The sequence below is a fragment of the Montipora capricornis genome, chromosome 13, assembly GCF_036669925.1.
Source record: "Montipora capricornis isolate CH-2021 chromosome 13, ASM3666992v2, whole genome shotgun sequence".
Classification (NCBI taxonomy): Eukaryota; Metazoa; Cnidaria; class Anthozoa; order Scleractinia; family Acroporidae; genus Montipora; species Montipora capricornis.
Window position 1 is genome coordinate 24,542,374 of NC_090895.1, and position 12,500 is coordinate 24,554,873.

Below are 12,500 nucleotides of genomic sequence, written 5' to 3' on the forward strand. Positions count from 1 at the left end.
GTTCGACGTGCTGTTATTTGACTCACGTGTTCTACCGTTATATTGCAACTGATGAAGGCTTAAGCACCAGCCGAAACGTCTTGCACGAAACATCAAAAAAACTAGTCAGTGTCAAACCATTATCTTACTATGTCAGCTCCTGACTACCACTACTCTATTTTTAAGTTTATTTGCAGCCTTCAGAGACCTCTGATACACTTATTGCATAATTTCTAACTTTCATAGAGCGAGTTTCAATCGAGTGTCGTAAAACCAAAATCAAAGTAATGACTTTGGCCAATCAAAATGGACGGAAACAATCCAATAAGCCAATTAAAAGTCGAAGTAATTGCACGTAGCCGACACAAAGCGCGGGAAAATGTGCACGCGCGAGCCACGATTGGTTTTGGTTGCACTTCTGATTGGTTGAAAGAGTGGCGCGAGAACTTTGAACCAATCACTGAGTGAAGTAATGCAAAACACAAGCAATTCGCTAATTACTTTCCACATTCAATTGAAAACCGCTCTAAGTGTTAAAAGACTCGGCTGATTCTTCAGTAGACTCCAGTTGTTTCATGACCCCACGAGGGTCTTACCGTGTTTGTACCGAAGCATTGGTTGTGTGTCGGTCGACAAGTCGGTTACGTGTTGGTGATGTGTCCGGCGACCAACGCGTTGACCGACGCGTTGTTTGGATAGGATTCGTTACCGTCCGTCACTCAGGCATCTTGTTTTAAAATGTATAAGTATGTATTTTCAGCAATGAGCACTGTTATCATTGGCAGTACCATGATGTACTCCCACGGTGAAACAATTCAGTGATTTCCAAATAAGTCGGAAATGGGAAATGTCATTGTATTTTTCGATGGTAGCTTTATTGAGGTACTTTATGCACAAGCCTTTTGAGTGATAAGCGGCATTTGGAAGAAAGGCTTCTCTTCATTTACACTGCTGTAATTTACGTCACCACATTGTAGTTCTGAACAGCTGTACTCTTCTACAATATCGTACAGTGCTGGATACTTAGCAGCCTGAAAGGCAAGAAGCCCACGAAATGTAACTCCCATTTTTTTGCTAACTCAATGTTGTGGCCAATAGGCCATTTCCGAGTTCATGTCTGCCTCCTCTTCAAAGCGAGGCTAAGTGCAAAGTTTTTGTTATGAAAATTAGTTTTCATTCTTATGTAATGTAGAGCAAATTACCATCACAAAACCTTCGCACATAGACTTGCTTTGAAGAGGAGGCAGACATGAACTCGGAAATGGCCTATTCAAATCTCTCGGGGTTAAGGGTCTTTGTGTGTTTCATTTGCATGACAATGTAGCATTCACATTTAAATGATATGGAAATACTTGGAACAAAACGTTTTTATTTCCAAAGGATTTGAATTGGGTACAACATTGAGTTACCCGAGTCGGTCTATTTCAGAGACGACTTTCTCGACATTTGAGACCAATCACTTCACAAGAATTCGTAATGTTCGCTTTCGGAAAACGTTTCATAAGAATTCGTAATGTTCACGTAAGCTTACCGTTTGTTGCTCAAGAATGCCTTTGTTTATGTTCCCTAATGTCTCGCTTTCCCCGTGGTAGGATCAAGAAAACGAAATTTATGCCACCACAGATGCCACAGACGCCAACGTAGATACCACAGTAAACCCACAGGAGATATCTCACATCTACTCCTACGTCTCCATTGAACTTGATGCAGCTGCTGCCATGGCAACGGGGCAACTCGAAAACGCCTCCCTTCAGAAGCCGAAGCAGTGGGAATTACCGAAGAGCAATGTTCGTTTGGACAAGAAGCTGGATTCAGGTCATTTTGGCCAAGTGATGAAAGGGTTTTTAAAGACCGAACAAGGGATTCGAGTTGTTGCTGTTAAGATGCTTAAAGGTGTGTGGAACAAATGCGTTTACAGTTCAGTTAAATTATCTGTCCATCTCGCTCCCTAGTCGTTTTGTTCCAAGGTTGTGTCGCTTCTCTTCTCGTCAAAGTCAGTGCAAAGCGGTCGCTTCGCCCACAAGTTGACTCGCCAACACACTAAGTTAACTCGCCTTGACTTCGAACGACTGGGCGAGATAACTTCACTGTGGGCGAAGCGACCGACATTGAAGTCAGTTCGTATCAGGACAAAAAAAGTCTTTTCGGAGAATAAAGTTTGCTCCCTAAGTCAAGCAGCTGCAACGGATCGGAAAATGTGTCTCAAGTTGTCCCTTTTCTCTATTGACTATTTCCTGGGACAAAACGACTCTGACTGGACGCGAAACGACTGCAAAGCAGCGAAAGCACTCTAACGTGATCCTAACGTTTCGGAGATGAAGTGGTGTCGGTCGGGAGTTCCGATATGCTCGTCGGTTAATCTAGGCCCGATCCGGCAGTGTTGTCCCGATAAGTATCGTATAACGAAGGCTTACTTCACCCATATTTACGAGTGTGTACCGGCAACATACTCCCGTGGGTCATCCCGGGATAGGCATCATGTGTGCGTTGGCGTTCTTGTGCAATCCGTCTTTTCTACCAAATGGTAGCTAATCAGCTGAAGTGGAGCTCGTGGGATCAAACCTCGATTTGAACAGTATCTAAGGAGGAGACTCTTCTATAATGATATCTGCAAATGAAGAGATTTCCTATCTTTTCCTTTCTCTCGGATAAGAATGGTAAACCGAAAGCCTTGTCTCATCAGGCTTATGTGAGGTGGTCAGCAATAAGGGTTGGTCCAATGGGGCAGTAGTTACTTACCTTTCCGGAACTTGCTCTGTTCTTGAAGCACCTGCGAAACGTAATCAATCAAGAGAACGCAAGGAATGCAGCGCGTGCGCATTTCATCCTTTTTGAAGCCATGTGTTTGTGTCGCGGTTGGCTGTGAAATTGCGCTAAGTTTTAAAAAACTGCACTCGAGAGACTGATGAAATAAGCGATAGTAGGCCATCTCCTTATAAGACCCTTGACGGGGTTAATAGAGCAGTTTTCAAATAATTACATGATTACTTTGGTTTATGATTGCCTCACTCAGTGACTGATTCAACGTTTTCGCGCCATTTTTTCAACCAATCAGAAGTGAAACCAAAACCAATCGTGACTTGCGCGTGCACATTTTCCTGCGCTTTATGTCGGCTACGCGTAATTACTAGGAGTTTTGATTGGTTTACTGGATTGTCTCCTTCCTTTTTGATTGGCCAAAGTAATTACCTTGGTTTTGGTTTTACGACACTCGATTGAAACTCGCTCTATTTCTAAAGAAACTATGGTGCGGCGTCAATGCGGAGTGAAACACGACCAGTTCGGTTTTTTATGAAACAAGTTGATAAAGGCAAATTTTTCGGAAGGGAGACGTGGTCCTCGCTCCTAACTAGACAATTTAAGCAATTGTCTCTTATTCACTACTTGCACATTCCCATAATGCCATACGTTTGGGAGGGGGGGGGGGGGGGGGGTAATTTGCATTAAAATATATTGCGTTATGGGATTGTGCAAGAAGTGAATGGACACCTGAAAAATTCAGGTGGCTCCCAACGGGATTCGATCCCATGGCCTCTGTGATACCAGTGCAATGCTCTATTAACTGTGCTATGATAAGCTCACTCAGTTGGGAACTGGTCATTTTGTTGGGCTCGTGTGTTCACATTTGACGCCAAGTCTGGGAATCGAACCCGGGCCACATTGAGTGATCATCCTTGTCTCCTATCATTACAAACATAAATTTCCTTTTATTTTGAACAGAAAATGCTGATCAACAACAAAAGAAAGAGTTTCTTGCCGAGCTTGAGCTGATGAAAACCATGGCTCCTCATCCTAACATTGTAGGGTTGGTTGGTTGTTGCAGCAAACCGGGTGAGTGTCCTGACAAAAGACCTTTCACCAGCGACATATTAATGGCGCCATGTCAAGCAAAATGGTGTCATTTTATGACGCCCAAAATGTCCATAAAGTATAATGAAACATTGAAATAACCACTTAAAGCTGTTGAACAACACAAAAGAAATACAACAAAAGGAAAGAGAAGCACGGGTGGACTCAAATGGACAAGATTGAAACGGATTGCATTTGGATAATTTAAAAAAAAAACGACTCGGTTCTACGGTTTTCTAGATTATGGCAAATCGCCTGGATAAAGGTCGTTTTCACTCAGAATCCTCAGGTCTGTGATGTTACGATAATTTTATCAGTAATGGAATTCCACGTTACCATTTTCGAGTTTCAAACTCGTAACTAACAAAATATTTCCCCTAAACTCCCTAAAATAACGTGACATAGCCCCATACCCAAAGGCAATCCGTTTCAATCTTGTCCATTTGTGTCCGTGCTTCTCTTTCCTTTTGCTGTATTTCTTTTGTGTTGTTGAGCAGTTTTAAGTGATTCTTGCAATGTTTCATTCTACTTTTTGGGCATTTTGGATGTCATGACATTACGTCATTTTGCGTGACATAGCCTATTAAACCGTTATTTTTCGGATGTCATGACATTACGTCTTTTTGCGTGACAAAGCCCCATTGAAACAGATTCTTTCAAACCTAAGATTAAAATTCATATGACAACAGTTAGTTAGGCCCGGTTCAGACGCCGATCTTTTCATGAGCCGAACTCAATTCCAACTTGGACCGACCCAAATTAACAAAAGTACGCCTGTTGATTCAGACGCCGTTCCTAATACAGTTTCAGTAAAAGCAGTGAAAATGGTGAGCAGTTTTCAGGAGTAGTAAATAAACATGGCGGATGCTGCTAACCCACACATCCGTCGTCCAAAATCGATGTTTATTTTACGTGCCATGTGGAAGAAAGCGGTAATTCGCAGAAAAACGATGCAGAACGCATTGCATTTTCAAACGTTGAGCACTTATTGCAAATTGGTATTTGACATTTAAAGCAAGTGTACTTTGTGTTAGGAAAACACGAACTACACATATCATCTTCGCTGATGCTACTTTGACACATCGCCATTTTGAGCGAGTGACGTATACAAGCTCCAGTATGCATGCTCTCTGAGGTAAACTGCTCGCGAAATACATTATAATAATAATAAATAAACCCCTTTCTGGCTTGCTGGTAGCCTGATAATGTCCTTGGCTGAGAGATTGTCCTCAAAATTTCATATTTGCTCTCGAAGCCTCGCTTCTTGGCCAAATATTATTTTTCGGGCAATCTCTCAGCCAAGGACATTATCAGCCACCAGAAGGGTTTTTTTTTCACTAAATACAACACATTGTCATTTTTCTTTCAACAGGGGAGCCCTTTATCATCGTTGAGTACTGCTCATTGGGGAACTTGAGGGATTTTCTTCGTTCAAGTCACGGCAGAGTTATATATGCCAACTTGGCGGCAAACAGTTTGACTCTAACGTGTCTTGATCTTTTGTCGTTCGCGTGGCAGTGCGCGCGTGGAATGAGCTACCTCGCGAGCCAAAAGGTAAGTTGTTACACCAATTAAGTAATACCGTTTAAAGGGACTGGGATCTTGTAAAATTGGTAATTGGTAAACTACACAAAATGATCTGCACTGCCGTGAGACAACCACTTAAAATTCACTGGCCTCGGTTTTCTTAAGCCTCTCACTCCCAAGATCTAAACGTTAATTCTCCGTACTGACTGCCATACATTCCTCTTATTGTCAGGTATGAGAATTTGGTGATATATCATGATTTTAAAAAAAAACCCTAGGTGATGAATTTCTTTATTCTCATCACCTGTCTGCTTGACATTGAATTGATCGGTGCAAGGAGAAAACATAAATCAATCCCTCTTGAGAGAGAAAGAGTTGAGGGTTTGTTTATATGTGCATCTGATGAATCACTCAGTTGACTTTGCCTTTCTCTGACTTGTAAATGTATTTATCATTCAACACATTGTGACAATGTCCAAACATGGTCATAGTCGTCGTGCGTACTCAAACAGATATCCTGCGATATACGTAATTGTTTGTGTTGCCGAGAAAAATGTTAGTTTTTCCAGCTTTTTTTTCCAATAAACGTAGAAAATTGCGCTTTGTCATCAATGTGTTGAATAATAAATCAATTATCCTGCTCAATCTTGCGGAATATCGCCTGATTTTAGCCAACTCGGCTTTCGGCGTCGTCGGCTAAGTATCAGGCGATATTGCGCGCGATTTCACAGGATACTGGTTAAATAATATGTGAATGGCGCGTTATGGATAAAAGAGAGAAGTGATTCACGCTCTTATCTGGACAATTTAAGCAATTGTCTCTCATACACACTAGAAATGTTCAGGTGTCTTCGACGGGATTCCTACCTATGACCCCTTGCGATGCCGGTGCAATGCTCTACCAACTGAACAATGAAGCCACTCGGGTGTTTCTATATCGAGTGCTACGCGGCCAACGTTTGCAAAAAAGTACTTAAACATATTCATTGCCGTGAAATTGACATCTTTAATTCCCACGACCTGCTCCCGTCTGACCTTGTAGCTCAGTCGGTAGAATAGAGCAGCGGTGATCTAACTCGAAGGTCGTGGGTCCAATTCCCACCCTAGTCAGAGTTTTCCTCTGTGCTTGTGTCGGCCCATTTCCATTAGTAGGGCTAAGTAAACGCTCACATGGTTCATATGGGTAGAAAACTAGCACTTCACATTACCCTCTAATAGTTAAGTCTGTCTAGAAATAGAACTTGTGATAGGTTTCCGATGAAACTTCGTACACTTTTGTAACATGTCAAGAAGATGATAACAAGTTAATAAAAAAGAGAGGTCACCAGTGCTCGTTTCCATGGCGCGACGCTGACGAATACGGCTATTTTAGCCACCTTGACAGTTGCTGCGCATCCCCAGTGTTGGACAAATTTAGCTCGATTTTACAAATGTAATTCAACGTATAACGCAGAGCGTGGTGTCATTCTATGGTTAATTCAAGTACGTACCTGAAAAATGTATTAGAATGCCTTTGTGAGTACTGAACACTCCAAAATAGATTTAACTTTAGTGTGGGCTGTTCGACTCGTAATGGCTCCTTCCGTACGATTTTATGAAATCGCGAAAAAACTGGCCATAGATTTTTGCTGATTTTTCTCTACTCCATGAAGACATTGTTCTCAGCAATATGAAATGAAAAGTGGGGGTCACCATACTCCATAAGGAGAAAATAGCCATTCCTTGACGGATTATGTTTGACGTCAGTGAAAATCCGCCATTTTATCAATGTGCTCGCGCTACTGCGCGCGCCAATGACGTAAGAAGTTATGCGCAGTAGGGTTGCGCAATGCAAAACGAGGGAATCACCTTAAATTGTTCAGAGAAGTAAGAGGATCACTTTGAGATTGTCTAATCGGCGTGGGTGGGTGGGTCGTGGCTGGGAGGGTCGTGTGTCGTGAGTCGTGGGTGGTGTGTCGTGGGTCGTGGGTCGTGTGTCGTGGGTAGTGGGTCCCTAACCCCAACCCTAATTCGCGAAACAGACAAGACCTAAGACAAATTTGGACCGAGCACTGAGGGAGCTAATGTAAATCTTTTTTTATCTTCAAACAAACAAGACCCACCCCTCACGACCCAACACCCACCCACGCGATTTGGCCTCACCCATCACTTCCCGCTTTCACGTGATTAATCACTTTTCCAAAAAGTTTACCTATTGGCTTTCAAGTCTAATTCTCACTAGCACTTTGCTTCATCGCGTATTCGGCCAGTTACCGTTAATATTTCTTGACAGACTATTTTTCCGCACTTGTGCTACCAATGAATCGCTTGTCTGATTTTCCTTTAAGGTTGTTCACAGAGATTTGGCCGCTAGAAACATATTGGTGGACAAAGGTCACGTGTGCAAGATCTCAGACTTTGGATTGGCCCGGGATATTTATGAAAAGAAGCAGTATTTAAAGTTGGGAGAGGTAAAAATTGGATTGGATTGGATTGCAATGGATTGCAAATTGGATCGCCATCATAGTCCTAGGCAGTTTACCTAATGACACACTGTATACCACTAGTTAGTTGCGATAGGACGGTATACCACTAATTAGCCACTTCCCATAGGGAGCCACTGAAACACAATCAACGAAACAACAGAACACAACAACATCAACTGTTAAGAATCCCAACTGGCCGGAGGCCAACCAGTTGTCTATTTACAAGTACTGCCGAGATGGTGAACCGGGGACTACCTGGAACAAATTCAACCAGTGGTCAGACCGAGTCTTGAAGCTGGGAACTGCCGATCTCAAGGCAAGCGTCCTAACCTCTGGGCCGCACTGCCTCCCGACATTGAATGAATGAAACTTTATTTAACCACGGGCAATTTATCAGCTATTTACAGAAAGATCAAAACTAAAACTACTCAACTATAACTATAGACTACACTATATTAAAAATTGCTTTACGTGAATGCCGTGCTTTAGAGAGCCATGCTGATTTCGCGTTTGATCGACCTGAGGGATTCCGCGCACCTGTAGCCTCATAAGGAAGGCGATTCCACAGTGTGGCGCCGCTATAACTAAAACTATTTTGGAAATAAATTGTGTGTGGCAATCTAACATTAAGTTTGTTCTCGGATTCCCTCAAATTGTAGCTTGTATTTCGTTCAGAAAATTTCGATGCTAAATAGTCCGGAGGTAACTCATGTAGGAATTTGAATACCATGGTGGCCTTTTGTATGTTTTTTTCTTAACACTTCAGCTGTTTAACGCCTTCGATGTCTTTGCAGGCAGATTTACCTCTCCGTTGGATGGCGATCGAATCAATATTTCAAGGCATTACTACAACGTTAAGTGACGTGTAAGTATTTTTGAAATTTGTAGGAGAAGTCGTGTCAACTCTAGTGCATTTCGTGATTTATAGGCACGGGTTATGTTTTGAAAGTTCCCAAAATTACGGCGAGTGTAATTTGAGAGCAAGGGTGGAACTAGGGGGAGGGTGCAGGGGGTGGGCATCCCCTCCCCCCTGAGAAGACCTGCGTCTTTCAAATACAACTGGTATTCTGAAAGAAAAAAAAAACCAAATCACTCCATCGCCTTGCTTCATTAGCAACTTCTGTATTGCACTACATAACCAATTTTGCACACTAAATCCTATTTATGCATTCGTCATTGACCCATCAGAAACGCGAAATTTTGTTGGTGAATTTACAATTGTAAGAATAGTTTGTTGAATGGAATACGGGCTCGAGTTGCTATGGAAACACGGGGATAGAACGGCTCGTGCAATTTTGAGAACTTTCGAAACAATACTCGGGCCGATAAATCACAAAATGTGCTCGCGTTCATATGATTTCCAATAGTTAACGTTCATTACAGACACCAATGTTTCATCCTTTTTCTTTCAGATGGTCATTTGGTATTCTTCTGTGGGAGATTGTCACATTAGGTGTGTAAATAGTGTGATCATTTCCATCAATTTGAAATTTGATTCCACTGCTTGCGTGCTTAGTTTTAAGGAAGAATTAAACTTCTCCTAATTCTATTTGGTATCTGCACTTCGTATAGCTCCTAGATTTTTTTGAGGAAAAGAAATATTGAATGGCTGTTGAAACAAAGTTTTAAATGCTTTTAAGCTCATTCAACATCGATTCAACTTTGTTTCAACATGTTTCAACACGGTTGAAAGGGGGAAGCAAACGCTTTTAATTGAAGCAATTGTTGAAGGCTTTTGCTTGGGCCCTTAACACATATTTGTGCTCTATTCGAGCTCTGCATAACCTCATCGTCATCTTGAAATCACCAAATGTGGGGTTTTGACGACAACCGCTTAGCCAATTTATATTTAGGATACTACATTATACCATGAGAACGAGACAGAACAATCGCTAAATAATAGTAATAATAATGATAACGATTTATTGACAGTATTTCCACATGGTAGCTTTACATCCGTCATATTAAATAAGGAACTAACTACTTAAAATCTAACTAATTACAAACGTAATACACAAGTTGACAACTATTGAAAATTGTAAAGATCTAGAAATGCTATAAATACTATGAATAAACATAACAATCAATCAATCAATCAATTCTTTATTTGATAAAGCAGGTTAAAATTACAAAATTACTAAAGTAATAGTTGCATCGGCAACTTATGAGGTTCAACATAAGTGGTTCAACTTAAGCGCGTGCTGGCCCTGCTCTTTAAAATTCTAAAACAATCATTTTTAAAGGTATTAAAGTCTGGACACCGCCTTACATTTGCGGGTAGGGGATTGAATAGGACAGAGCAAAGTTCTATTTTGGGGTGACGTTTTCGTGAAATCGCCGTCGTCCTAGAACTCAAAGTCCCAGCTGTGAAACGTGCCCCAGCTTTGCCTGCCATGCATGACACAGGTCAAAGAAGAGAAAGGAACTTCAGTAGATGACTCTGAAAGATTGCGGATGATTCCAGTACATAAGCAGAATGTTTCTAGGCGATAAAGGTTTCAAAGAAAGTTTTGATGCTTGCATGGTGAATTTCTGAGGACGGAGTTTGTTTTATTTCAGGCGCTAATCCTTACCCAGCCATGAAAAGGGATGACTTGATCGAACAGCTTCGTGTTGGTTACAGAATGCCTAAACCGCCGTTCTGCTCTGATGAACTGTGAGTATTTCATTCCCGCCACAGAAGTATTTCTAAGTTGTAACACAATTCCCAAACAGTATGATTTGCGGATCATCATTATTTTTTATCCCACACATCTTGACGGTTCAGGATGTGGTTAGTTTTCACTAAGTTTATTTGACATCAGGCAAAGATTTAGTAGGGGAGATATGAAGCAAAACAACAGGCTTCATTTGTTCAACTAGGCCCGGTTGTTCAAAAGCCGATCAACGCTAATCACAGATTAAAAATTAACCAAGGAGTTTATTTCTCTGCTCCCAAGTGCTGTTCAACGCTGATATTCGGCAAAACTGTACATTGGAAGAAGTCAATCTTGAAAAACAAAAATAAGCAAAAGAAGCTTTCACCAAAAAGTTAAAACTTGAAACAAAAGTTTACGCTAATCCTGGATTAAGTTAATCGGCTTTCGAACAAACCGGGCCCTCGTGGATAACGCTATCCAGCGGATATACACCAGCAAAACCAATTAGCCAATATCAAAAATACCATAACACTCTTTGCTTGTCCCTCCAAAATTTTGCATAAGCATTGTTTCCAGTTTCTCTTGGGACGTACCATTATAAGTCCCAAGGGAAAATAAAAACAATGCTTATGCAAATTTTTGGAGGGACAAACAAAGAGTATTATGGTATTTTTCATATTGGCTAATTGGTTTTGCTGGTGCATATCCGTTCATCAGAGCTTTTTTGATATTGTCTAATTGAATTATCCAGTAGAAGGTGATTTAGCCAGGGCATAGCGCTCTCCACCCTTCGAACAACTGGAGCCAGGTAAATCAATATCCAGTGAATACGCACTAGCAAAAACAATCTAGTTAACAAGTGGATAGTGATTCAGCCGGAGGATAGCGCTATCCACCCTTCGAATAACTGGAGCCAGAGAGATCTTACTGAGCACCCGATAAGATTGATAACTCAGTTGGTAGAGCAATAAACGCAATCGTGCGGTCCTTGGATCCAGCCTCGTTCAAGCCCCGATTTTTTTCCGGCTTTCTTCGGAACTGGATAAGTTGTTCATTCACTGAGATGACCTCTCTAAACATCAATCGTGAAAAACGACGATGTTGACGATGATGGTGGCGAAGACGAGGAAGATCGCGGACAGCTCTACTAACAGACGCTTTTTCCATTTCCATGGCGTCCACTTACGAGAGAGTTGACTGTAGCTGGACTAAGGAGAAAATGACGTCAAAGCCGGACTCACTAGTGTGTACACCGTTGAATTAATATGCAGCACCTAAGAATAAACAAACAGTACTATAGTTCATCGAGGAGAACAATCCAACACTTTGCAATGCACTGTTATTTCTGGTATATTTAACAATTACTCTACGAGGGTGCACTGGATATGAAGTGATAGATAACCAACGAGGCGCGTAGCGCCGAGTTGGCTATAATCATTTTATATACAGCAAACCCGAGTAGAATAATTGTTTTATTAAAAAACTCCAGGATCAACAACTCTTAATTTCCACTGAAGTATTGATTTTTGGCTCGGACAATTTCGGTCCAAAACGGCTTTTGTCGGCCAATTTTTTCAGAGCTGCAAAAATGTTTTCAGCTCGCTTTACTGCTGACGCGTTTCTTGCCCATATTAGGTACAGCAGGTATATGAACTGATAGCCTGTGTACGGCGAGCCAATGAAAATGCTGGAAATCTGACATCCGTAGTTCAGTTGTTAATAAAAATATATAATCTTTCAGGTAGGACAGTTAAGGCTTACGTAGCGTCTAGTTAATTTGACAAACCCGTCTCCACTCTTGCAGATATGCTATTATGTGGCAGTGCTGGCAAACGGACCCAGAATCAAGACCAACGTTTTTGGAGATAGGAAAAACACTGCATCGACTCAAGACCGCCAAGACGGTAAGGACAATGACTGTCGGGTGAAATTCCCAAGTATTAATGAATTTTCAGCCTTAAATATTGCATTTCTAGTGTTCTCATTAGGGAGACACTTCTGTCTTGGCATTCGAAATGTTCTCTTCCGGTTTCCGTCCGCG

The 12,500-nt window shown here is 41.5% G+C and overlaps 1 protein-coding gene across 1 annotated transcript in view; it reads left to right on the plus strand.

Annotated features, from left to right (window-relative positions):
- Positions 1–12,500, plus strand: part of LOC138028947 (fibroblast growth factor receptor 2-like) — a 23,965-nt gene that overhangs the window by 10,630 nt on the left and 835 nt on the right. Inside the window, exons 5-12 of the mRNA XM_068876595.1 lie at positions 1,572–1,872; positions 3,700–3,810; positions 5,201–5,382; positions 7,683–7,805; positions 8,615–8,685; positions 9,233–9,273; positions 10,380–10,476; positions 12,264–12,363. Of these exons, the coding sequence (XP_068732696.1) occupies positions 1,572–1,872; positions 3,700–3,810; positions 5,201–5,382; positions 7,683–7,805; positions 8,615–8,685; positions 9,233–9,273; positions 10,380–10,476; positions 12,264–12,363 (1,026 nt within the window). The remainder of the gene's footprint in view (positions 1–1,571; positions 1,873–3,699; positions 3,811–5,200; positions 5,383–7,682; positions 7,806–8,614; positions 8,686–9,232; positions 9,274–10,379; positions 10,477–12,263; positions 12,364–12,500) is intronic.